This window comes from Mixophyes fleayi, chromosome 11 (genome assembly GCF_038048845.1).
Source record: "Mixophyes fleayi isolate aMixFle1 chromosome 11, aMixFle1.hap1, whole genome shotgun sequence".
Taxonomy (NCBI): Eukaryota; Metazoa; Chordata; class Amphibia; order Anura; family Limnodynastidae; genus Mixophyes; species Mixophyes fleayi.
The window spans coordinates 85,721,025-85,745,343 of record NC_134412.1 but is presented as its reverse complement, the minus strand read 5'-3'; the positions used below and the strand labels follow the sequence as shown (position 1 = coordinate 85,745,343).

Below are 24,319 nucleotides of genomic sequence, written 5' to 3'. Positions count from 1 at the left end.
CCTTTTTTGTTATGTACTAGTGCAGGGGCAAACGCAGGATTTGCAGAGTGGGGTTTCCACATCACGTCGCCAGTGGGCGTGACCAGCATGCATGGGGGCGTGGCTATAATATTAGACAGTGCTTGGCTACCCTCCAACTCTTCCTATCCCCATAATATACATGGGCAATGCTGCGTGCACTACTGTTAGGTGCACGCAGCTCTCCCTTTTCAAGCAGAGCCGTGTGAAGTGGGGGCAGGGTCCAGTCACCTCAATTATACAGTGTCCCAGGCTTGGAGGGGGGTTTCCAGGCACTAGGATTCCCCCCCCCCCCCCCCCCGCCCCCTCGGTTTGCCTATGTAGTGGGTGTTAAGAAGTATATGATCCGGGGAGAGGGGCCCTGCAGAGAATTTGCACAGGGGTCTACTGACCTCTATCTAACCATGCCAGTATGTAAAGCTGGGTACACACTACAGAAATTTCGACCAACTTTTTATGCCGAGCGATTTTACATGCGATCGATGGTCTGATCGCTCAGTCCATGGACTGCATACACACTAGCCTTGTTTAGGACGATAAAGGGAAGAGCGGATGTCCCTTTAGCGACTTTTTACAGCCATGTTGTCGTGAGCAATGACTGTAATTTCGTACTCACTGTTGTGGATCGGTCGGAAGTTTATACACACTACACAGCGGAAACGAGATTGGAAAGAAAATATTAAACGGTACAACCAACCACAGGAGGCGACAATCGTCCATTTCGGCAGACTTTCGAGCATCGTGCCACTGCACACACTGACCCGACTTTTGAACGAGCGGTCGTATGTCGGCTGTTTGAGCCGATTATTGGATGAAAACAGTGTAGTGTGTACCCAGCTTAAGGCTTTCGAAAGTAGCATATCAGCAATTACAGGCTGCACAGTGTGATTGTCTGGACTAGAGCTGAGTAAAGCTGTCAAAACTGTTCCTTAGACCATTCGCCTTCTTCCGCATTTCCCACAAAATTGATCACGATTGTCCAGGAGAATTGGCCATTGGCTATCGAGGAGGATTGGCCATTGGCTGTCGAGGAGGATTGGCCATTGGCTGTCGTCTCAGCTCTATTCATACACTATTAATTCCACAAAATGTGAATTTACTAAATTAATTCTGTACATTATATTTGTGCACAAAATACACCTGTAGATAAGTGACTGTGGCGTTATAAAGGTGACATGGTATAAAGAGGGACCATTGTATGTTGTATAATACACATTTTGTCTTCTTCTGTTAATACTGTCTCTTTATTACTGTTATAGGTTCTGGCAGACATCCCGGTATGGGTTCCTACAACATTCTCTGTCGGACCACATCTAATTGGAATCAATGGAAAGTAACATCCCACGTCTCCATGGAAACACATTGCTGGACATTTATGAAGACTGTTCCATATATAACTGCATAAATGTGGTGTTGCCCATAGCAACCAATAAAACATTTGCTTTTTTTTTCTAAACTGCAGTAGACAAATGACCAAATCTTATTGGTTGCTATTGGTAACTCCTACTTGTCTACAATGTTATCCATAGAAAATGCCCCCCATTTTCATGTACTTGGAAACAGTCCAGTCGGTGAATCAATACTTTATTTTGTTATGTTTAGTTGTGTGGTGGTGGTGTATCTCACAATGGGGATTTGTGAAGATGACAACATTTGGTCAGTACTGTCAGTGAAAATAGCTCTACTCTAGCAAGTCATGAATCACATTTGTCTCTTCAGATTGAGCCTGCAGGAGATCAAGTGTTGAATGTGACACAAATAGCTGCTACTGCAGTGTGCCAAGGGTTTATTGTTGTCTGTGAGTCTGGAGTCTAGACTTGCATCCACTGTAATCTGAAAATAGATTGGCAGCCAGTGAAGTCTCTACACAGCCAGATTATACATACAGCATGCGTTATCAATTAATACTGTAATATGGGTTTGAATATTGAGCATGCCCAGTTCAACTTCCATCCTCTTTTCCATTCTAAGTGACATCTGTAAATAGCACTGTCACTTGCATAACGTGTGGGGTCTTTTCAGCCTCAATCTTAACCCTGACTGTTCAAAACAGTTAATTTCACAGTCAATTCCAATCCCACTAATGGGGATTTTCTCCTTCCCAAAAATACCCAGCATTACAAGAGACATGTTACTTATTTACCAATCTGACACAATTAGCTTAAATCATACTTGACAACTTTTCCTTGTTGGCTTCAGGGAGATCCTGGGGGAGTTGATGAATTACATAATTTTAGGCTCCGTCCCTAAACGATTGTCACAATTTTGGTCAATTAAAGCAGGGGGTGGGGCTAAGATGATGCAACATTTGCGTTATTAAGCCCCACCCCCCACCACTTATCTATTGCAGGGGCGAAACCCGGGAGGTTGCCCTGCTCTCCCGGGAAGTCTCCCAGAAATGCGTGAGTCTCCCGGACATTCCAGGAGAGTAGGCAACTTTGCGTTAAAGAAAAACAGCTAATGAATCTCTAGAGCATGAAGTGTGTTTTACATTTCTGTCTCCATTACTGAAGTCATGTTGTCTTACCTGTCAGTCTTTAATTAAATCTTGGTCTCCATGAAAATGGCCACCTCCATAGGCATCAATACATGGACATAGGACACAATTTCTGAACTGTGTCATCATGCCACAGATGGCGAAGCCAACCACGTCTTGTACTGGCTCAGCATCAGGGAGAATGCCAGACTCTTCAGGGAGTGAGGGAGATCACCCCTATTTCAGGGAGTCTCCCTGACATTCAGGGAGAGTTGGCAAGTATGGCTTAAATATATACACGTGTCTGAATTATATACACAGATGCAGGAATTATACTATATATACCTATTATGTCAAAGGACTTTGTAAGCTTCTTACACTATTACTGGAAAAGCATCTTACATGGATACTGACATCTCAATAAGTCTCCCAAACATTTCCTTATAACTCAGATGGATAAATTGATTATATGAGTGCAATATACACTATTATCAAATGGAGAAATATTATGATTTACTCTTTTAAATTGATCGTTATCTGTATACCCTGACATTACAAGTGTAACTTGCCAGGAATGTGTAATGTTATTTGTCGTCTGAATATCTTGTGTCAATGGTGCCGTCAAATCTAATAAATTATATTTGTGATTCATGTCTGCATCTACTCAGCTAACACATCTACCTAGTGGTTTATGATGAGAATTATAAATACGTATATATATATATATATATATATATATATATATATATATATATATAAAGGCTACAAATTTGTCATTTGTTTTGTGACCTATAATTACTATACATGATTTACAGGTAAGCCTCTTGTTCCAATATTCCTCGGACAATTCAAACTACAATGCAGACACTATTGGTTCTAGCAGGAATTGTTACTCGCACCCATTGACGCTCTATGTGTAAAAATCCAAATCAGCACTGAGACTGAAATACAAATCCTGTGTGATAATACATCATGAAACATTCATAAATATATATTAAGCTATTTAGTACTGTTTGTAACCCTGTTATCTACCTCACTGAAACCGATTTACCTCCGCTATTAGCCATGTTAGGTTCTGAAAGGCTCCATACAGTATCCTTGTATGTGACTTACTCACAAGAAATCTAGTATACATAAGAATATGGTTTCCTCATGATCACACTTACCTTTATCATCATCATCTATTTATATAGCGCCACTAGTTCTGCAGCGATGTACAGAGAACTCACTCACATCAGTCCCTGCCCCAATGGAGCTTACAGTCTAAATTGCTTAACACACACAGAAACACAGACTAGGGTCAATTTAATAGCAACCAATTAACCTACCAGTATGTTTTTGGCGTGTGGGAGGAAACCGGAGCACCCAGAGGAAACCCACACAAACCCGGGGAGAACATACAAACTCTACACAGATAAGGCCATGGTCAGGATTCGAACTCATGACCTCAATGATGTGAGGCAGAATTGCTAACCACTGAGCCATTGTGCTGCCCCATGTATAATAAGCCTTACATATTCAGCGGCAGATTATAATAAAGTTTGCACCTTGGCTACTGCTTCATCCAGTCTGCAACTCAAGTAAAAGGTGCTGTAACTCACATCACCCAATCAAAAGTTTGCTTTCATTTTCTAAGCTGTAGTAGAAAGATGACATGTAGAATCTGATTGGCTGTTGTAGGTTACAGCCCCTTTTGCGCACAGTTAGCTGTGCGCCGCTTCAAGGCCAGTTTAAGACATTACTGAACCCTGGGCTAAAATGACATCAGTGAGAAAACACTATTTTGGAAACCACAAGGGAAACTTTCCAACTGTATCCAAAAATGTAGGAATCACATTATAGCTCCCCCTGTAATAAACAGAAGCACAGCGTTTTAGACGGAAAATTAATCTAACGCTTCATCCTCATTTATGGTATCATCAATGGAAAGATCACTCTGAACTCTTTTGTGCTTCTTAAAATATCTCCCCAAGTTTCCATCAGCTCCTGTGTGACCCAGAAATATGTTGCCTATATAAATATTTTGGATAAGAGCGCTGCAGTGACAGATTAATCATACAAACACGTAGTCAGTATAAGTGTCTCTCATTCTGGTCCAACTTTTTTTGCAATCACAAATATTTAAACAATAAAACATACTAGGTTTTTCAGTTATTTATACAGAGTGCATCTATGAAGTTAATGAAAGCTAATCCTTACCCCCTGGCATGCTAGAGCTTTGCAGTAGTTTGGAGGCTTTGGCTAAACTGTGTTTGGAGTTCCTTAGCTCTTCAGGTGGATATAATTGTTAGAAACCTAACATGAAACTTAGCAGTAGATAACTTGTAGCCCTGTTATACCGGGATGTCCTCACAGGTCTGTGCTTTGATGTGTGTGGGCTCTGACATCTAACTGTGATGCTGACACCTATTCAGTTCCCAGATCTATAAGGTGGTCTGACATCCTGCCATATAACAGTACTGTATATGGTGCTCTAGCACTGTTGTACTCTGAGAAACTGACATGTTCTGTTTTGCAGAGTTTTAATCATCATGATCCTCATCATTTATTTATATAGTGCCAGCAGATTCCATAGCGCTTTACAACTGGGAACAAACATTAATAAAACAATACTGGGTAATACATACAGACAGAGAGGTAAGAGGGCCCTGCTCAAAAGCTTGGCTATGATTTAACATGGTACATTTACTAAATGAGTATCCCACATTGCTCCCATAGAGAAAGAAATTTAATTTTGTGTCTCTTGAACTGGAGTATTCTCCTCCTCAGAACGCTTATGGTGCCCAAACATGTTGTAGGATTAAAAAAAAACAGTCTGTTCTCGGTATATCCCATATTGAATATGGTACCAGCTGCGTGGAAATAAGCCTGCGCTTGGTATATCATCATAATCATCATTTATTTATATAGCGCCACTAATTCCGCAGCTCTGTACAGAGAACTCACTCACATCACTTCCTGCCCCATTGGAGCTTACAGTCTAAATTACCTAATATACACACATACCGAGAGAGACTAAGGGCAAATTAATAGCAGCCAATTAACCTACCAGTATGTTTTTTGGAGAGTGGGAGGAAACTGGAGCACACGGAGGAAACCCATGCAAACATATTGCATATGGTACCAGCTGCATGGCAGTATAAATGCCCATATATGTATACAAAACTAACAGACCGTTGTTGTCAGAGCTTATCCTTAACACTGTATATATGTGTGTCTAGCAAAATGAAAACATGAGGTATTAGTTCATATTTTGATGAAAATATTTAAGCCTGCATCCCAACGTCAAGGGTACCTCATTATATGCAGGTCCTACACTGACCTATATGCTTTAAACACCATTAAAATGCAGTTAAAATCAGATGCACTCACCTCCCAGGTATAGGGGTTTACATCTAGCAAGGGCTGGCTTGTGAGCCACACCCAAATGACCCTTAAATAGGCTTAATGGACAGCTGCTATGACAACAAAAGGCAATATTTTGAGACAAAAACACAGAAAAATGTTATAGGAGTAGATTTTATAAGGCTTCTATAAAGGAAAACTGGAGGTGTTGCCCATAGCAACCAATCAGATTCTAGCTGTCATACATCTACTTCAGTCTATAAAATGATAGCTAGAATCTGATTGGTTGCTATGGGCAACACCTGTACTTTTCCTCATTTAGAAGCTGGTACTTTCAGATGAGACCATACACAGCACGTGGGGGATATGTCCAATTCTGACAGAGATCCGACCTCCAAGCAAAATTGGACACATCACTGACACATAATGGAGATAACAATTCTGAAGGCTGAATATTCAGTATATCTTAGGAAACGTGCATTTTAAGGAGTAACACATCCCCTGCTGTAAATGATTACAGATATTGTAGCAAATTAGATTGTAAACTTGAGGGTAGATCCCTCTATCCTCTCTGTCTCCATTACCCAGTATTGTTTGATCACTGTGTTTGTTCTGGCCTTGTATAAATAAATGTTTATGATGATAATTAGAAGTCAGCTCAGATTACTGTGATTTGTGCAAAATCCCTCAGTCTGCAAGCCTGCCCTTCTATGCTCACAGATCACCTCAATGACTCCTAATATCTGCATAATTTACAGTAAGGTGTAAGATATGCAATATATACATTTCTGTAGATAATGGCAGTATTAATGTTACCTATGTACTATTTGGTTATTAGACACCACTGACAGAAAACAGTAACATCATGTGCTAAATTATATACCTTAATAAGTGTTTATTGTTTGTTTTTAAAAAGCCAACAGCAAACACGAAAAAGAATAAAAACAAAGTATCAATGGACTTGTCAATCTGTCATTACTGCAGCCCCATCCTGTACCAGGTCTCTCCCACACTCCCACCCCCAGTTGCCCCCCTGTATTCCAGCCTCCAGATGCCACTATTACTGTGACACACGTCCATTGTCCCTGCTGCTCTGTGATTGGTTGCTGAGTGTGGGAACCTCTGCACTGCCTGATCCTCACACATTATTATGCAGAGAGAGCGCTATATAGAGGGGACTGTCCTCCTCCCTGGCTGCAGATCACCGGGCACAGCAGCCTCACACTCACTGACTGGGCAGGATGGCTCCTTACACCAATACCCTCATCCAGAGCGCTGACCCTGAGCTCACCAGGCAGCCCAGAAAAGTAAGTGTTACCCTCCAATGTCTGCTCCCCTCATACCCTGTAATGTCTCCTGTCCTACAATACAAGTCCAGTTACTACCCTGCAACTAACCAGCCCCTGTCTTGTTGTCTGCAGCTGAGGAAGCCGGTTATTGAGAAGATGAGGAGAGATCGGATTAACAGCAGCATCGAGCAGCTCCGGCTGTTGCTGGAGAAAGAGGCTCAGACACATCAGCTGCCCTCCAGAGCCGAGAAAGCCGACATCCTGGAGATGACGGTGACTTTCCTGCAGCGGCACATGTCTGAGAGAAGTAAGTGTCTTGTTCCAGCTGCTGTCACACGGGCTTCTTGCTGGGAGAAGGGAGGAGGTTGCAGGTGGTGATGGACAATGTCACTGACGTGTATGTCTTTCCTGTTCTAGATGTGACAGCCTCCAGCCAGGCCCATGGAGAAGGCTACTCCAGATGTGTCCAGGACTCTGTGCACTTCCTCTCCCTGCACAGACAGACAGAGGTCCAGTTCCAGCTGCTGCAGAACCTCCCTGGGGCTGTGACCGGGGCTGTCTGTCCCTCTGTATTACCCGTCTCCCAGACCCCCAGCAAACACAGCGCTGCAGACAGCAGCAAAGTCTTGTGGAGACCCTGGTAGTGACTGTATACACTGTCCTGGGCTGTGGACTGTGTGCTCGGTGCTGTGTGTGCAGCCAGTGTACCTGGCAGCTGTACATCATGTATCCACCTGTCACTAACGTCTTATCATGTGATGGGGGAGTAAGTTCATTATGGACGTCATGTGATCACATTGTGACTTATTATCACATTGTACTTTATATTATACCAGTAGTACGTTTATGTATGCTGGTATCCTGTATATATGGGGAGTAATCGTATTATTGTCATCGTGTAATTACTGTGTGATTTACTAGTATATAATATATTATGCTGTAAGCTGCAGCTTTCCTATATGGAAATAGTTATATATCTCTATATAACAGCAGTTGTCTTCTATGAAGAGAATGTATTGGATCCTATAATGACACATTGTATGGATGTTATCAGTGATACAATGTATCTATGTACAGTCTGTACTAGCTGTGTAATGTACTAGTAAGATGTAATGTTTACACCTTGTGTTACCAGAGGATATACAGAGTATTGAGGAGTAATGTGTACTAACACCCTGGAGTAATTATGTGATAATAGGAATATTATTGATCATTATATACAATGCAATATAATCCTGGGTTGTATAATACAATATTTGTATTCTCAGTGAGAATGAAGCATATTGTTACATCCAATATTTAGATGTATATTGTACTATACATTACATATAATTATTAGTGATATACTATGTATATTTATGTTTAATGTGTATTTGCTGTGATATTACAATCATCTCCTTCATGGGAAGGAGGAAGATCTATAACACATCACACAGATGTTCTGCAATATTTGCAGTAATTGATATAAGTTGAATATGTTATGTGACATATGCAGTAATTATCTATAGTTAATTATAATATTAATTGTGATATGTAACATTGGTACGAAATGTCTGCAGGCTGCATATAACATGTATTATATTATGCAATATTTGCAGGAATTATAATATTTATAATGTATCTTTGTTATACAATGGCTTCAGGTAAATGATTTATAACTAATATAATATGTCAGTAAAAGTCAAAAATGTTTCCTTTATGAAAGTGATTGCAAGTTATTGACAATAAAACAATGTAATATTTACTATATACTGTGTGTACGTTATGCTACTTATAACATAAGTGATGACATGTCTTACATAACATACATTACATGTAACGAGAGCGTGTCACCTACACACAGTGGAAGTAGCTGCTATGTGGGATAATCATGGGGCTGCAGATTACAGTTTATTATGATATAAAGCTGCTCACACCGGGGCTGATCCCGCCCCCCCCCCCAGGGCTGAGCGACATTATCATCATGTGACCACACATCTCCCTGGTACTGTAGTTGGGAAATGACCATACACAGCTCAGTAGCGTCATCTTCTCCTCAGACTGTCCCTAAAATACTCCAATCTGTTATACTTGGACTATTATCTGTATTGTGGTGGTTTTGGGGGTCACACACTGTGATATTAGACCAATTTTGTCTCAATCACACACTATGTATCCAGCATTATGATGTCATTGAGCCTCAGTGATGTCATTAGCTCTTAAAGTAGTGATTGGCTGCACTGTCATAGCTGCCTCCACTGTACATAAATGACAGGTCCTCTATAACTACTTCTAAATAAAGGACATAAAGGAACAAGGAGCATCTTGTGGTAGCAAAGGCTTCAAATGTAATAAGCTGTCATTTCCTTTTCTCCAACACAAACATCTTACAATAATCTGGGAAGTACTAACACGGTGAGAGGAACTAGGTCATTGTACTACAGCACTAACATCCAATTATATATTGGTTTTGGCCAACCAGAGGAATAAATCCTGAAATCTGCTGGGTTGTTATAGTTACATAGTATGGAGGGATTTGGTCTTCCAATATCTATGCTTTCCTTAAAGCAGACGTATGTAACCTGTCACTCTCCAGCTGAGGAACTACAAGTGTCAGCATGAAGGGCTTCAGGGTGATTACTTCTGCTTTAATGCTGGGACCTGAGGATAATCTAGGTGGCCAATGATCACAATCTGCCTGTGTGTGCGGCCATAGGCTGAGCACACGAATAGGGTCCTCAGTGATATAGTTTAATAGCCAATCAGATCTGTCCAATGAGATCACTAAGGTCTGCAGGATGTAGACATAGAGTTAGTTGCTCAACTCTCACCCCAAACAACATAACTTGTCCTTGGCTATGTAATATTACATTTATTAGCATAGGAGGGATTGACAGCACACTTTCCGGATTGAGCTACATGTATAATTTACAAATGTTAATTATATTAAACTAATCAGGCAGAGAAGAAGGAAATATCTGGGTATCACTAGTTATAACCAATGAGTAAATACTGCAGGACCCTTTACCCTGACCACACACAGTACCCAGCACTGAGGGGCTAATAAGATAATCAGCTACATTTATATATTATCACAGAGTCATATCTATAGTGTAAGACATGGGGATGTAGGACATGGTCTGGGGGCAGAGGGTATATAAGTCCAGTCACACCCGCTGCTCGCCTGGTACCACAGAGCTGACACTCTATGCTCCTGACGTACAGAGTGGATACAATGTTGGTGGCAGTAACACAGCAGAACAGTGTAACAATGAGTCTGATATTTTACCTGTAGAAATGTCCTATTTACAGATGGATATTATATAAACACCTCTGGGAACAGATACTGTAAACATGATCACTCTCCACTTACTTAGTTCTGTTGTTTATTATATAAATGTCTGTGCTATAAATACTGAATAATAACCTCCACTTCTAGAGCCGCATCCTCTATACAGTATCTCATCCTCTGTGATCCTCAGGATAATGAGGTCTCACTAACGTGTCAGATGTCTCTTATCACACGGGAACATCCTCTGTCTCTGGAGACCACAGCCAGGAGTCTCATTACTGACACAGCACATGTGGGACATCAGCAATATCATCCCTTTTAAATAAGATCTATAATGGAATATTGGGATATTCTAAATGTCCCGGATCTAAGTGTGACAATTACCTCTATGTTACATCAGGTATTATATGTTTGTGGAGACTCAGTAAAGGGGGGAAGACCCCCCCCCCACACCCCCTATCACACCCTGATCTCTCACTGCTCCATAACTGCAGCATCAGAGATCTGACTCTTACATGTAATGAGTTAGTCCAATGTTAGTGTGTAACATGGTATCTTATATGTCAGGTCTGTAGGACCAGTTGTATACACCCAGTATGTAATACACTATATATTACATACTGTAAATGATTCATGCACTCAGTATGGTGAGATGAGGTTGGATACACAAGATTATATATAGGGAAAGTCCTGACCTACAGAGAGTCACTAACCTCAAGGAGGGAGACAGAATATTGGAAGTGGGACAAACACTATGTAATCCACGTCCTGTAGATTAAGGGGCTTATTCTGAGTTGGTGAAATATATAACTGACCTATAGGGCAAAGCTCCCCTCATACCAGCAACCTGAGCATTTATATGGTCACAGAATCCTCTGTAACTCTCAACTCCATCATATTACATGGTGGACGTACATTATAAGCTCTATAATACACAAGTGATGTATATATGTCTATGTATGTATAAACGATTAATTCTGATGGTATTGACAAAATTTGTGTTATAAATAATAATGCAGCCACCAGTGTGACTTATTATGGAGATTAGAGGTGACCACAGATTTGTGTGACCAATATAACACAACCCTGTGACTTTATACCGTGATAGAAGTCAGTGACTGCTAATATCCTTATAATGTACAGAAGGAGACATATTATCCCAAGTATATTACTGTAGGTAATAATAGTATGAAAGGTGATTACCATTATATAGATATTAAATACCTGTTAGGAAAAATATCATAATTGAATAACTTATATCATTTTTATTAATAAAATTTTAATTGTCGTAAAAAATAAAAAAAATAAAAGACAAAATATCGGAGGACTGTTACTATCTGCTGTATTCTTACATGTGGTCTTTCCTTATGTTTCTCCTGCCACTATTTATTTCTCTGTACCCCCTATACCATGCTTAAAATCAATTTAAAAAAATCAATAAGTTTAGAGTACGAGTGGACTTGTCAATCTGTCATTACTGCAGCCCCATCCTGCACCAGGTCTTTCCCACACTCCCACCCCCAGATGCCCCCCTGTATTCCAGCCTCCAGATGCCACTATTACTGTGACACACGTCCATTGTCCCTGCTGCTCTGTGATTGGCTGCTGAGTGTGGGAACCTCTGCACTGCCTGATCCTCACACATTATTATGCAGAGAGAGCGCTATATAGAGGGGACTGTCCTCCTCCCTGGCTGCAGATCACCGGGCACAGCAGCCTCACACTCACTGACTGGGCAGGATGGCTCCATACACCAATACCCTCATCCAGAGCGCTGACCCTGAGCTCACCAGGCAGCCCAGAAAAGTAAGTGTTACCCTCCAATGTCTGCTCCTCTCATACCCTGTAATGTCTCCTGTCCTACAATACAAGTTCAGTTACTACCCTGCAACTAACCAGCCCCTGTCTTGTTGTCTGCAGCTGAGGAAGCCGGTTATTGAGAAGATGAGGAGAGATCGGATTAACAGCAGCATCGAGCAGCTCCGGCTGTTGCTGGAGAAAGAGGCTCAGACACATCAGCTGCCCTCCAGAGCCGAGAAAGCCGACATCCTGGAGATGACGGTGACTTTCCTGCAGCAGCACATGTCTGAGAGAAGTAAGTGTCTTGTTCCAGCTGCTGTCACACGGGCTTCTTGCTGGGAGAAGGGAGGAGGTTGCAGGTGGTGATGGACAATGTCACTGACGTGTATGTCTTTCCTGTTCTAGATGTGACAGCCTCCAGCCAGGCCCATGGAGAAGGCTACTCCAGATGTGTCCAGGACTCCGTGCACTTCCTCTCCCTGCACAGACAGACAGAGGTCCAGTTCCAGCTGCTGCAGAACCTCCCTGGGGCTGTGACCGGGGCTGTCTGTCCCTCTGTATTACCCCTCTCCCAGACCCCCAGCAAACACAGCGCTGCAGACAACAGCAAAGCCTTGTGGAGACCCTGGTAGTGACTGTATACACTGTCCTGGGCTGTGGACTGTGTGCTCGGTGCTGTGTGTGCAGCCAGTGTACCTGGCAGCTGTACATGTATCTACCTGTCACCTAACGTGTTATCATGTGATGGGGGAGTAAGTTCATTATGGACGTCATGTGATCACATTGTGACTTATTATCACATTGTACTTTATATTATACCAGTAGTAAGTTTATGTATGCTGGTATCCTGTATATATGGGGAGTAATCGTATTATTGTCATAGTGTAATTACTGTGTGATTTACTAGTATATAATATATTATGCTGTAAGCTGCAGCTTTCCTATATGGAAATAGTTATATATCTCTATATAACATCAGTTGTCTTCTATGAAGAGAATGTATTGGATCCTATAATGACACATTGTATGGATGTTATCAGTGATACAATGTATCTATGTACAGTCTGTACTTGCTGTGTAATGTACTAGTAAGATGTAATGTTTACACCTTGTGTTACCAGAGGATATACAGAGTATTGAGGAGTAATGTGTACTAACACCCTGGAGTAATTATGTGATAATAGGAATATTATTGATCATTATATACAATGCAATATAATCCTGGGTTGTATATTACAATATTTGTATTCTCAGTGAGAATGAAGCATATTGTTACATCCAATATTTAGATGTATATTGTACTATACATTACATATAATTATTAGTGATATACTATGTATATTTATGTTTAATGTGTATTTGCTGTGATATTACAATCATCTCCTTCATGGGAAGGAGGAAGATATATAACACATCACACAGATGTTCTGCAATATTTGCAGGAATTGATATAAGTTGAATGTTATGTGACATATGCAGTAATTATCTATAGTTAATTATAATATTAATTGTGATATGTAACATTGGTACGAAATGTCTGCAGGCTGCATATAACATATATTATATTATGCAATATTTGCAGGAATTATAATATTTATAATGTATCTTTGTTATACAATGGGGTCAGGTAAATGATTTATAACTAATATAATATGTCAGTAAAAGTCAAAAATGTTTCCTTTATGAAAGTGATTGCAAGTTATTGACAATAAAACAATGTAATATTTACTATATACTTTGTTTACGTTATGCTACTTATAACATAAGTGATGACATGTCTTACATAACATACATTACATGTAACGAGAGCGTGTCACCTACACACAGTGGAAGTAGCTGCTATGTGGGATAATCATGAGGCTGCAGATTACAGTTTATTATGATATAAAGCTGCTCACACCGGGGCTGATCCCGCCCCTCTCAGGGCTGAGCGACATTATCATCATGTGACCACACATCTCCCTGGTACTGTAGTTGGGAAATGACCATACACAGCTCAGTAGCCTCATCTTCTCCTCAGACTGTCCCTAAAATACTCCAATCAGTTATGATCGGATTACTATCTGTATTGTGGTGGTTTTGGGGATCACACACTGTGATATTAGACCAATTTTGTCTCAATCACACACTATGTATCCAGCATTATGATGTCATTGAGCCTCAGTGATGTCTTTAGCTCCTAGAGTAGTGATTGGCTGCACTGTCATAGTTGCCTCCACTGTACATACATGACAGGTCCTCTATAACTACTTCTAAATAAAGGACATAAAGGAACAAGGAGCATCTTGTGGTAGCAAAGGCTTCAAATATAATAAGCTCTCAATTCCTTTTCTCCACCACAAACATCTTACATAATCTGGGATGTACTAACACGGCGAGAGGAACTAGGTCACTGTACTACAGCACTAACATCCAATTATATATTGGTTTTGGCCAATCAGAGGAATAAATACTGAAATCTGCTGGGTTGTTATAGTTATATAGGATGGAGGGATTTGGTCTTCCAATATCTTCGCTTTCCTTAAAGCAGACGTATGTAACCTGTCACTCTCCAGCTGAGGAACTACAAGTGTCAGCATGAAGGGCTTCAGGGTGATTACTTCTGCTTTAATGCTGGGACCTGAGGATAATCTAGGTGGCCAATGATCACAATCTGCCTGTGTGTGCGGCCATAGGCTGAGCACACGAATAGGGTCCTCAGTGATATAGTTTAATAGCCAATCAGATCTGTCCAATGAGATCACTAAGGTCTGCAGGATGTAGACATAGAGTTAGTTGCTCAACTCTCACCCCAAACAACATAACTTGTCCTTGGCTATGTAATATTACATTTATTAGCATTGGAGGGATTGACAGCACACTTTCTGGATTGAGCTACATGTATAATTTACAAATGTTAATTATATTAAACTAATCAGGCAGAGAAGAAGGAAATATCTGGGTATCACTAGTTATAACCAATGAGTAAATACTGCAGGACCCTTTACCCTGATCACACAGTGTACCCAGCACTGAGGGGCTAATAAGATAATCAGCTACATTTATATATTATCACAGAGTCATATCTATAGTGTAAGACATGGGATGTAGGACATGGTCTGGGGGCAGAGGGTATATAAGTCCAGTCACACCCGCTGCTCGCCTGGTACCACAGAGCTGACACTCTATGCTCCTGACGTTGTACAGAGTGGATACAATGTTGGTGGCAGTAACACAGCAGAACAGTGTAACAATGAGTCTGATATTTTACCTGTAGAAATGTCCTATTTACAGATGGATATTATATAAACACCTCTGGGAACAGATACTGTAAACATGATCACTCTCCACTTACTTAGTTCTGTTGTTTATTATATAAATGTCTGTGCTATAAATACTGAATAATAACATCCACTTCTAGAGCCGCATCCTCTATACAGAATCTCATCCTCTGTGATCCTCAGGATAATGAGGTCTCACTAACGTGTCAGATGTCTCTTATCACACGGGAACATCCTCTGTCTCTGGAGACCACAGCGAGGAGTCTCATTACTGACACAGCACATGTGGGACATCAGCAATATCATCCCTCTAAATAAGATCTATAATGGAATATTGGAATATTCTAATTGTCCCGGATCTAAGTGTGACAATTACCTCTATGTTACATCAGGTATTATATGTTTGTGGAGACTCAGTAAAGGGGGGAAGACCCCCCCCCCCCCACACCCCCTATCACACCCTGATCTCTCACTGCTCCATAACTGCAGCATCAGAGATCTGACTCTTACATGTATTGAGTTAGTCCAATGTTAGTGTGTAACATGGTATCTTATATGCCAGGTCTGTAGGACCAGTTGTATACACCCAGTATGTAATACACTATATGTTACATACTGTAAATGATTCATGCACTCAGTATGGTGAGATGAGGTTGGATACACAAGATTATATATAGGGAAAGTCCTGACCTACAGAGAGTCACTAACCTCAAGGAGGGAGACAGAATATTGGAAGTGGGACAAACACTATGTAATCCACGTCCTGTAGATTAAGGGGCTTATTCTAAGTTGGTGAAATATATAACTGACCTATAGGGCAAAGCTCCCCTCATACCAGCAACCTGAGCATTTATATGGTCACAGAATCCTCTGTAACTCTCAACTCCATCATATTACATGGTGGACGTACATTATAAGCTCTATAATACACAAGTGATGTATATATGTCTATGTATGTAAAAACGATTAATTCTGATGGTATTGACAAAATTTGTGTTATAAATAATAATGCAGCCACCAGTGTGACTTATTATGGAGATTAGAGGTGACCACACATTTGTGTGACCAATATAACACAACCCTGTGACTTTATACCGTGATAGAAGTCAGTGACTGCTAATATCCTTATAATGTACAGAAGGAGACATATTATCCCAAGTATATTACTGTAGGTAATAATAGTATGAAAGGTGATTACCATTATATAGATATTAAACACCTGTTAGGAAAAATATCATAATTGAATAACTTATATCATTTTTATTAATAAAATTTTAATTGTCGTAAAAAATAAAAAAAATAAAAGACAAAATATCGGAGGATTGTTACTATCTGCTGTATTCTTACATGTGGTCGTTCCTTATGTTTCTCCTGCCACTATTTATTTCTCTGTACCCCCTATACCATGCTTAAAATCAATTTAAAAAAATCAATAAGTTAAGAGTACGAGTGGACTTGTCAATCTGTCATTACTGCAGCCCCATCCTGTACCAGGTCTTTCCCACACTCCCACCCCCAGTTGCCCCCCTGTATTCCAGCCTCCAGATGCCACTATTACTGTGACACACGTCCATTGTCCCTGCTGCTCTGTGATTGGCTGCTGAGTGTGGGAACCTCTGCACTGCCTGATCCTCACACATTATTATGCAGAGAGAGCGCTATATAGAGGGGACTGTCCTCCTCCCTGGCTGCAGATCACCGGGCACAGCAGCCTCACACTCACTGACTGGGCAGGATGGCTCCTTACACCAATACCCTCATCCAGAGCGCTGACACTGAGCTCACCAGGCAGCCCAGAAAAGTAAGTGTTACCCTCCAATGTCTGCTCCTCTCATACCCTGTAATGTCTCCTGTCCTGCGATACAAGTCCAGTTACTACCCTGCAACTAACCAGCCCCTGTCTTGTTGTCTGCAGCTGAGGAAGCCGGTTATTGAGAAGATGAGGAGAGATCGGATTAACAGCAGCATCGAGCAGCTCCGGCTGTTGCTGGAGAAAGAGGCTCAGACACATCAGCTGCCCTCCAGAGCCGAGAAAGCCGACATCCTGGAGATGGCGGTGACTTTCCTGCAGCAGCACATGTCTGAGAGAAGTAAGTGTCTTGTTCCAGCTGCTGTCACACGGGCTTCTTGCTGGGAGAAGGGAGGAGGTTGCAGGTGGTGATGGACAATGTCACTGACGTGTATGTCTTTCCTGTTCTAGATGTGACAGCCTCCAGCCAGGCCCATGGAGAAGGCTACTCCAGATGTGTCCAGGACTCTGTGCACTTCCTCTCCCTGCACAGACAGACAGAGGTCCAGTTCCAGCTGCTGCAGAACCTCCCTGGGGCTGTGACCGGGGCTGTCTGTCCCTCTGTATTACCCGTCTCCCAGACCCCCAGCAAACACAGCGCTGCAGACAACAGCAAAGTCTTGTGGAGACCCTGGTAGTGACTGTATACACTGTCCTGGGCTGTGGACTGTGTGCTCGGTGCTGTGTGTGCAGCCAGTGTACCTGGCAGCTGTACATGTATCCACCTGTCACTAACGTCTTATCATGTGATGGGGGAGTAAGTTCATTATGGACGTCATGTGATCACATTGTGACTTATTATCACATTGTACTTTATATTATACCAGTAGTACGTTTATGTATGCTGGTATCCTGTATATATGGGGAGTAATAGTATTATTGTCATAGTGTAATTACTGTGTGATTTACTAGTATATAATATATTATGCTGTAAGCTGCAGCTTTCCTATATGGAAATAGTTATATATCTCTATATAACAGCAGTTGTCTTCTATGGAGAGAATGTAGTGGATCCTACAATGACACATTGTATGGATGTTATCAGTGATACAATGTATCTATGTACAGTCTGTACTAGCTGTGCAATGTACTAGTAAGATGTAATGTTTACACCTTTTACCAGAGGAGATACAGAGTATTGAGGTGTAATGTGTACTAACACCCTGGAGTAATTATGTCATAATAGGAATATTATTGATCAGTATATACAACGCAATATAATCCTGGGTTGTATAATACAATATTTGTATTCTCAGTGAGAATGAAGCATATTGTTACATTCAATATTTAGATGTATATTGTACGATACATTACATATAATTATTAGTGATATACTATGTATATTTATGAATAATGTGTATTTGCTGTGATATTACAATCATCTCCTTCTTGGGAAGGAGGAAGATCTATAACACATCACACAGATGTTCTGCAATATTTGCAGTAATTGATATAAGTTGAATGTTATGTGACATATGCAGTAATTATCTATAGTTAATTATAATATTAATTGCGATATGTAACATTGGTAAGAAATGTCTGCAGGCTGCATGTAACATGTATTATGTTATGCAATATTTGCAGGGATTATAACATTTATAATGTATCTTAGTTATACAATAACTAATATAATATGTCGGTAAAAGTCAAAAATGTTTCCTTTATGAAAGTGATTGCAAGTTATTGACAATAAAACAATGTAATATTTACTATATACTGTGTGTACGTTATGCTACTTATAACATAAGTGACGACATATCCTACATAACATACATTACATGTAACAAGAACCTGTCACCTACACACAGTGGAAATAGCTGCTATGTGGGATAATCATGAGGCTGCAGATTACAGTTTATTATGATATAAAGCTGCTCACACCGGGGCTGATCCCGCCCCCCCCCCCCCCCAGGGCTGAGTGACATTATCATCATGTGACCACACGTTTCCCTGGTGCTGTAGTTGGGAAATGACCATACACAGCTCAACAGCGTCCTCTTCTCCTCAGACTGTCCCAAAAATACTCCAATCCGTTATAATTGGACTATTATCTGTATTGTGGTGGTTTTGGGGGTCACACACTGTGATATTAGACCAATTATGCCTCAATCACACTCTATGTCTCCAGCATTATGATGTCATTGAGCCTCAGTGATGTCATTAGCTCCTAGAGTAGTGATTGGCTGCCCTGTCAGAGCTGCCTCCACTGTACATACAGGACAGGTCCTCTATAATTACTTCTAAATAACAGACATAAAGGAACATGGAGTGTCTTGTGGTAGCAAAGGCTTCAAATGTAATAAGCTGCCATTTCCTTTTCTCCAACACAAATGTCTTACAATAATCTGGGATGTACTAACACTGTGAGAGGAACTAGGTCACTGTACTACAGCACTAACATCCAATTATATATTGGTGTTGGCCAATCAGAGGAACAAATACAGAAATCTGATTGGTTGTTATATTTATATAGGATGGAGGGATTTTCTCTTCCAATATCTTCGCTTTCCTTATAGCAGACGTATGTAACCTGTCACTCTCCAGCTGCTGAGGCACTACAAGTGTCAGCATGGAGGGCTTCAGGGTCATTACTTCTGCTTTAATGCTGGGACCTGAGGATAATCTAGGTTGCCAATGATCACAATCTGCCTGTGTGTGCGGCCATAGGCTGAGCACAGGGTCCTCAGTGATATAGTTTTATAGCCAGTCAATCAGATCTGTCCAATCAGATCACCCAGGTCTGCAGGATGTAGACACAGATTTGGTTGCACAACTCTCACCCCAAGCAACATAACTTGTCCTTGGTTATGTAATATTACATTTATTAGCATTGGAGGGATTGACAGCACACTTTCTGGATTGAGCTACATGTATAATTTACAAATGTTAATTATATTAAACTAATCAGGCAGAGAAGAAGGAAATATCTGGGTATCACTAATTATAATTAATGAATAAATACTGCAGGACCCTTTACCCTGACCACACACAGTACCCAGCACTGAGGGGCTAATAAGATAATCAGCTACCATGTATATGTTATCACAGAACCATATCTATAGTGTAAGACATGGGATGTAGGACATGGTCTGGGGGCAGAGGGTATATAAGTCCAGTCACACCCGCTGCTCGCCTGGTACCACAGAGCTGACACTCTATGCTCCTGACGTTGTACAGAGTGGATACAATGTTGGTGGCAGTAACACAGCAGAACAGTGTAACAATCAGTCTGATATTTTACCTGTAGAAATGTCCTATTTACAGATGAATGTTATATAAACACCTCTGGGAACAGATACTGTAAATATGATCACTCTCCACTTACTTAGTTCTGTTGTTTATTATATAAATGTCTGTGCTATAAATACTGAATATTAACCTCCACTTCTAGAGCCGCATCCTCTATACAGTATCTCATCCTCTGTGATCCTCAGGATAATGAGGTCTCACTAACGTGTCAGATGTCTCTTATCACACGGGAACATCCTCTGTCTCTGGAGACCACAGCCAGGACTCTTATTACTGACACAGCACATGTGGGACATCAGCAATATCATCCCTCTAAATAAGAACTATAATGGAATATCAACATGGTCACACATCTCCTTGGTGACTTATAATAACCTTTCTACTATTTACACTTGAGAGGTGAAACTGAATTTCTAGAGAGCAATCATCATCATCATCATCATCACAATTTATTTATATAGCACCACTAATTCCACAGTGCTGTAAAGAGAACTCATTCACATCAGGCCCTGCCCCATTGGGGCTTATAATCTAAATTCCCTACAGACAGACAGACAGACTAGGGTCAATTTGTTAGCAGCCAATTAACCTACCAGTATGTTTTTGGAATTTGGGAGGAAACCGGAGCACCCGGAGGAAACCCACGCAAACACGGGGAGAACATACAAACTCCCCACAGATAAGGCCATGGTTGGAAATTGAACTCATGACCCCAGTGCTGTAAGGCAGAAGAGCTAACCACTGAGCCACCGTGCTGCCCATACCTATTTGTTTCCTAATTTTGCCTCCCCTTCTAATGCAACATGGTTTTGCCAAGGAGCAAATTTGCTTCTTTTTTTTTTGGCTTTGCTCCTAACGCAGCATCAGGACCCATGTTAGTACATCCCAAGTTAATGTAAGATATTTGCGTTGGAGAAAAGGAATTGGCAGCCTGTTGCATTGTAAATCCTTTCCCACCAAAGGCTATGTTTGTTCCTCCATGGCCTATAGTTAGGAGTAGTTATTTGGGCAGTACAGTGGCTCAGTGGTTAGCACTTGAGCCTCACAGCACTGGGGTCATGAGTTTGATTCCCGACCATGGCCTTATCTGTGAGGAGTTTGTATGTTCTCCCCGTGTTTGTGTGGGTTTCCTCTGGGTGCTCCGGTTTCCTCCCCACACTCCAAAAACATATTAGTAGGTTAATTGGCCACTATCAAATTGACACTAGTTTATGTGTGTGAGGGAATTTAGACTGTAAGCTCCAATGGGGCAGGGACCAATGTGATTGAGTTCTCTGTACAGCGCTGCGGAATTAGTGGCGCTGTAGAAATAACTGGTGATGACGATTATAGAGGACCTGTCATGTATGTAGAGTGAATGCAGCCATGACAATACATGCCTTTTACAATCTGATCATAATGGATCAGATCATTGTCAGCATGTTGGTTAATCTGCTCAGCAGACCACTACTGTCCTGTGCGTAGGGTTATTTCCCAACAACGGTACCAGGGAAAAGTGTGACCACATGGTGATAATGTCGTTCAGCCCTGGGGAGGGGGGGGGGGGAGCCCCGGTGTGAGCAGCTTTATAGCATAATAAACTGGAATCTGCAGCCTCATGATTATCCCACACAGCAGCTACTTCCAGGTCACAGGTTTTCGTTACATATAATGTATATTACATAAGACATGTCATCATTTATTTTTATAAAAGATATAATAAATTACACAAAACTTTATTATATTATTACTTGATTTTATTGTCGATAACTTGTAATCACTTTCATAAAAGACGTACATTCGACTTTTACCAACAAGTTATATTAATTATTAATCATTTACAGTCATATGCAAAAAATTGCAAAACAGATCTAAATGATAAACATGATAGTCTCTGCAAATATTGCATACCACAATACATGTTATACCTGGCATGTAGACAATTCCAGCAACTTTCACATATCATAATTAATAGTATAATTACATTTTTTGCAATTGCTGCAAATGTCACATAACACATTGACCTCATATCAATTCCTGCAAATATTGCAGAACACTTGTGTGATACATTGCAGACATCCTCCTTCCCATAAAGGAGATGAATGTAAAGACACAGCAAATACATATTAAAATAAAAAATATACATGGTATATTACTAATAGCAATATATAATATATTATACAGCTTACATCAAAATATTAAATGTAACAATATGCTTCATTCTCAATGAGAATACAAATATTGTATTATACATCCCAGGATTATATTGCGTTGTATATACTGATCAATAATATTCCTATTATCACATAATTACTGCAGGGTGCTAGTACACGTTACAACTCAATACTCTGTATCTCCTCTGGTAACACAAGATGTAAACATTACATCTTACTAGTACATTGCACAGCTAGTACAGACTGTACATAGATACATTGTATCACTGATAACATCCATACAATGTGTGATTATAGGATCCACTACATTCTCTTCATAGAAGACAACTGCTGTTATATAGAGATATATAACTATTTCCATATAGGAAAGCTGCAGCTTACAGCATAATATATTATATACTAGTAAATTACACAGTAATTACACTATGACAATAATACTATTACTCCCCATATATACAGGATACCAGCATACATAAACGTACTACTGGTATAATATAAAGTACAATGTGATAATAAGTCACAATGTGATCACATGAGGTCCATAATGAACTTACTCCCCCATCACATGATAAGACGTTAGTGACAGGTGGATACATGTACAGCTGCCAGGTACACTGGCTGCACACACAGCACCGAGCACACAGTCCACAGCCCAGGACAGTGTATACAGTCACTACCAGGGTCTCCACAAGGCTTTGCTGCTGTCTGCAGCGCTGTGTTTGCTGGGGGTCTGGGAGACAGGTAATACAGAGGGACAGACAGCCCCGGTCACAGCCCCAGGGAGGTTCTGCAGCAGCTGGAACTGGACCTCTGTCTGTCTGTGCAGGGAGAGGAAGTGCACAGAGTCCTGGACACATCTGGAGTAGCCTTCTCCATGGGCCTGGCTGGAGGCTGTCACATCTAGAACAGGAAAGACATACACGTCAGTGACATTGTCCATCACCACCTGCAACCTACTCCCTTCTCCCAGCAAGAAGCCCGTGTGACAGCAGCTGGAACAAGACACTTACTTCTCTCAGACATGTGCTGCTGCAGGAAAGTCACCGTCATCTCCAGGATGTCGGCTTTCTCGGCTCTGGAGGGCAGCTGATGTGTCTGAGCCTCTTTCTCCAGCAACAGCCGGAGCTGCTCGATGCTGCTGTTAATCCGATCTCTCCTCATCTTCTCAATAACCGGCTTCCTCAGCTGCAGACAACAAGACAGGGGCTGGTTAGTTGCAGGGTAGTAACTGGACTTGTATTGTAGGACAGGAGACATTACAGGGTATGAGGGGAGCAGACATTGGAGGGTAACACTTACTTTTCTGGGCTGCCTGGTGAGCTCAGTGTCAGTGCTCTGGATGAGGGTATTGGTGTAAGGAGCCATCCTGCCCAGTCAGTGAGTGTGAGGCTGCTGTGCCTGGTGATCTGCAGCCAGGGAGGAGGACAGTCCCCTCTATATAGCGCTCTCTCTGCATAATAATGTGTGAGGATCAGGCAGTGCAGAGGTTCCCACACTCAGCAGCCAATCACAGAGCAGCAGGGACAATGGACGTGTGTCACAGTAATAGTGGCATCTGGAGGCTGGAATACAGGGGGGCAACTGGGGGTGGGAGTGTGGGAGAGACCTGGTCCAGGATGGGGCTGCAGTAATGACAGATTGACAAGTCCATTGATACTTTTCAATTTTG

The 24,319-nt window shown here is 41.2% G+C and overlaps 4 protein-coding genes across 7 annotated transcripts; 3 read left to right on the top strand and 1 right to left on the bottom strand.

The window, feature by feature from the left end:
• Positions 1-6,918: 6,918 nt before the first annotated feature.
• Positions 6,919-7,848, top strand: LOC142107702 (transcription factor HES-5-like). Of its 2 annotated transcripts, XM_075191295.1 has the most exons (3): positions 6,919-7,146; positions 7,261-7,435; positions 7,546-7,848. In XM_075191295.1, the coding sequence occupies exons 1-3, from the start codon at positions 7,081-7,083 to the stop codon at positions 7,770-7,772; spliced, it is 468 nt and encodes a 155-aa protein (XP_075047396.1). In that variant the 5' UTR covers positions 6,919-7,080; the 3' UTR covers positions 7,773-7,848. The 2 variants fall into 2 exon arrangements, with proteins under 2 accessions (XP_075047396.1, XP_075047395.1); XM_075191294.1 differs by lacking the exon at positions 6,919-7,146 and having other exon boundaries at positions 7,186-7,435.
• A 4,148-nt stretch (positions 7,849-11,996) lies between these two features.
• LOC142107701 (transcription factor HES-5-like) lies at positions 11,997-12,908 on the top strand. The gene is made up of 3 exons (XM_075191293.1): positions 11,997-12,205; positions 12,320-12,494; positions 12,605-12,908. Exons 1-3 carry the CDS (start codon positions 12,140-12,142, stop codon positions 12,829-12,831), a joined length of 468 nt encoding a protein of 155 aa, XP_075047394.1. The 5' UTR covers positions 11,997-12,139; the 3' UTR covers positions 12,832-12,908.
• Positions 12,909-16,911: 4,003 nt separating this feature from the next.
• On the top strand, positions 16,912-18,604 carry LOC142107700 (transcription factor HES-5-like). 2 transcript variants are annotated; one of them, XM_075191292.1, is made up of 3 exons: positions 16,918-17,260; positions 17,375-17,549; positions 17,660-18,598. In XM_075191292.1, exons 1-3 carry the CDS (start codon positions 17,195-17,197, stop codon positions 17,884-17,886), a joined length of 468 nt encoding a protein of 155 aa, XP_075047393.1. In that variant the 5' UTR covers positions 16,918-17,194; the 3' UTR covers positions 17,887-18,598. The 2 variants fall into 2 exon arrangements, with proteins under 2 accessions (XP_075047392.1, XP_075047393.1); XM_075191291.1 differs by having other exon boundaries at positions 16,912-17,549; positions 17,660-18,604.
• Positions 18,605-22,821: 4,217 nt separating this feature from the next.
• Positions 22,822-24,041, bottom strand: LOC142107699 (transcription factor HES-5-like). 2 transcript variants are annotated; one of them, XM_075191290.1, is made up of 3 exons: positions 23,950-24,041; positions 23,661-23,835; positions 22,822-23,550 (listed from the first exon to the last, which is right to left on the bottom strand). In XM_075191290.1, the coding sequence occupies exons 1-3, from the start codon at positions 24,013-24,015 to the stop codon at positions 23,324-23,326; spliced, it is 468 nt and encodes a 155-aa protein (XP_075047391.1). In that variant the 5' UTR covers positions 24,016-24,041; the 3' UTR covers positions 22,822-23,323. The 2 variants fall into 2 exon arrangements, with proteins under 2 accessions (XP_075047391.1, XP_075047389.1); XM_075191288.1 differs by lacking the exon at positions 23,950-24,041 and having other exon boundaries at positions 23,661-23,910.
• Between the last annotated feature and the right edge of the window lie 278 nt (positions 24,042-24,319).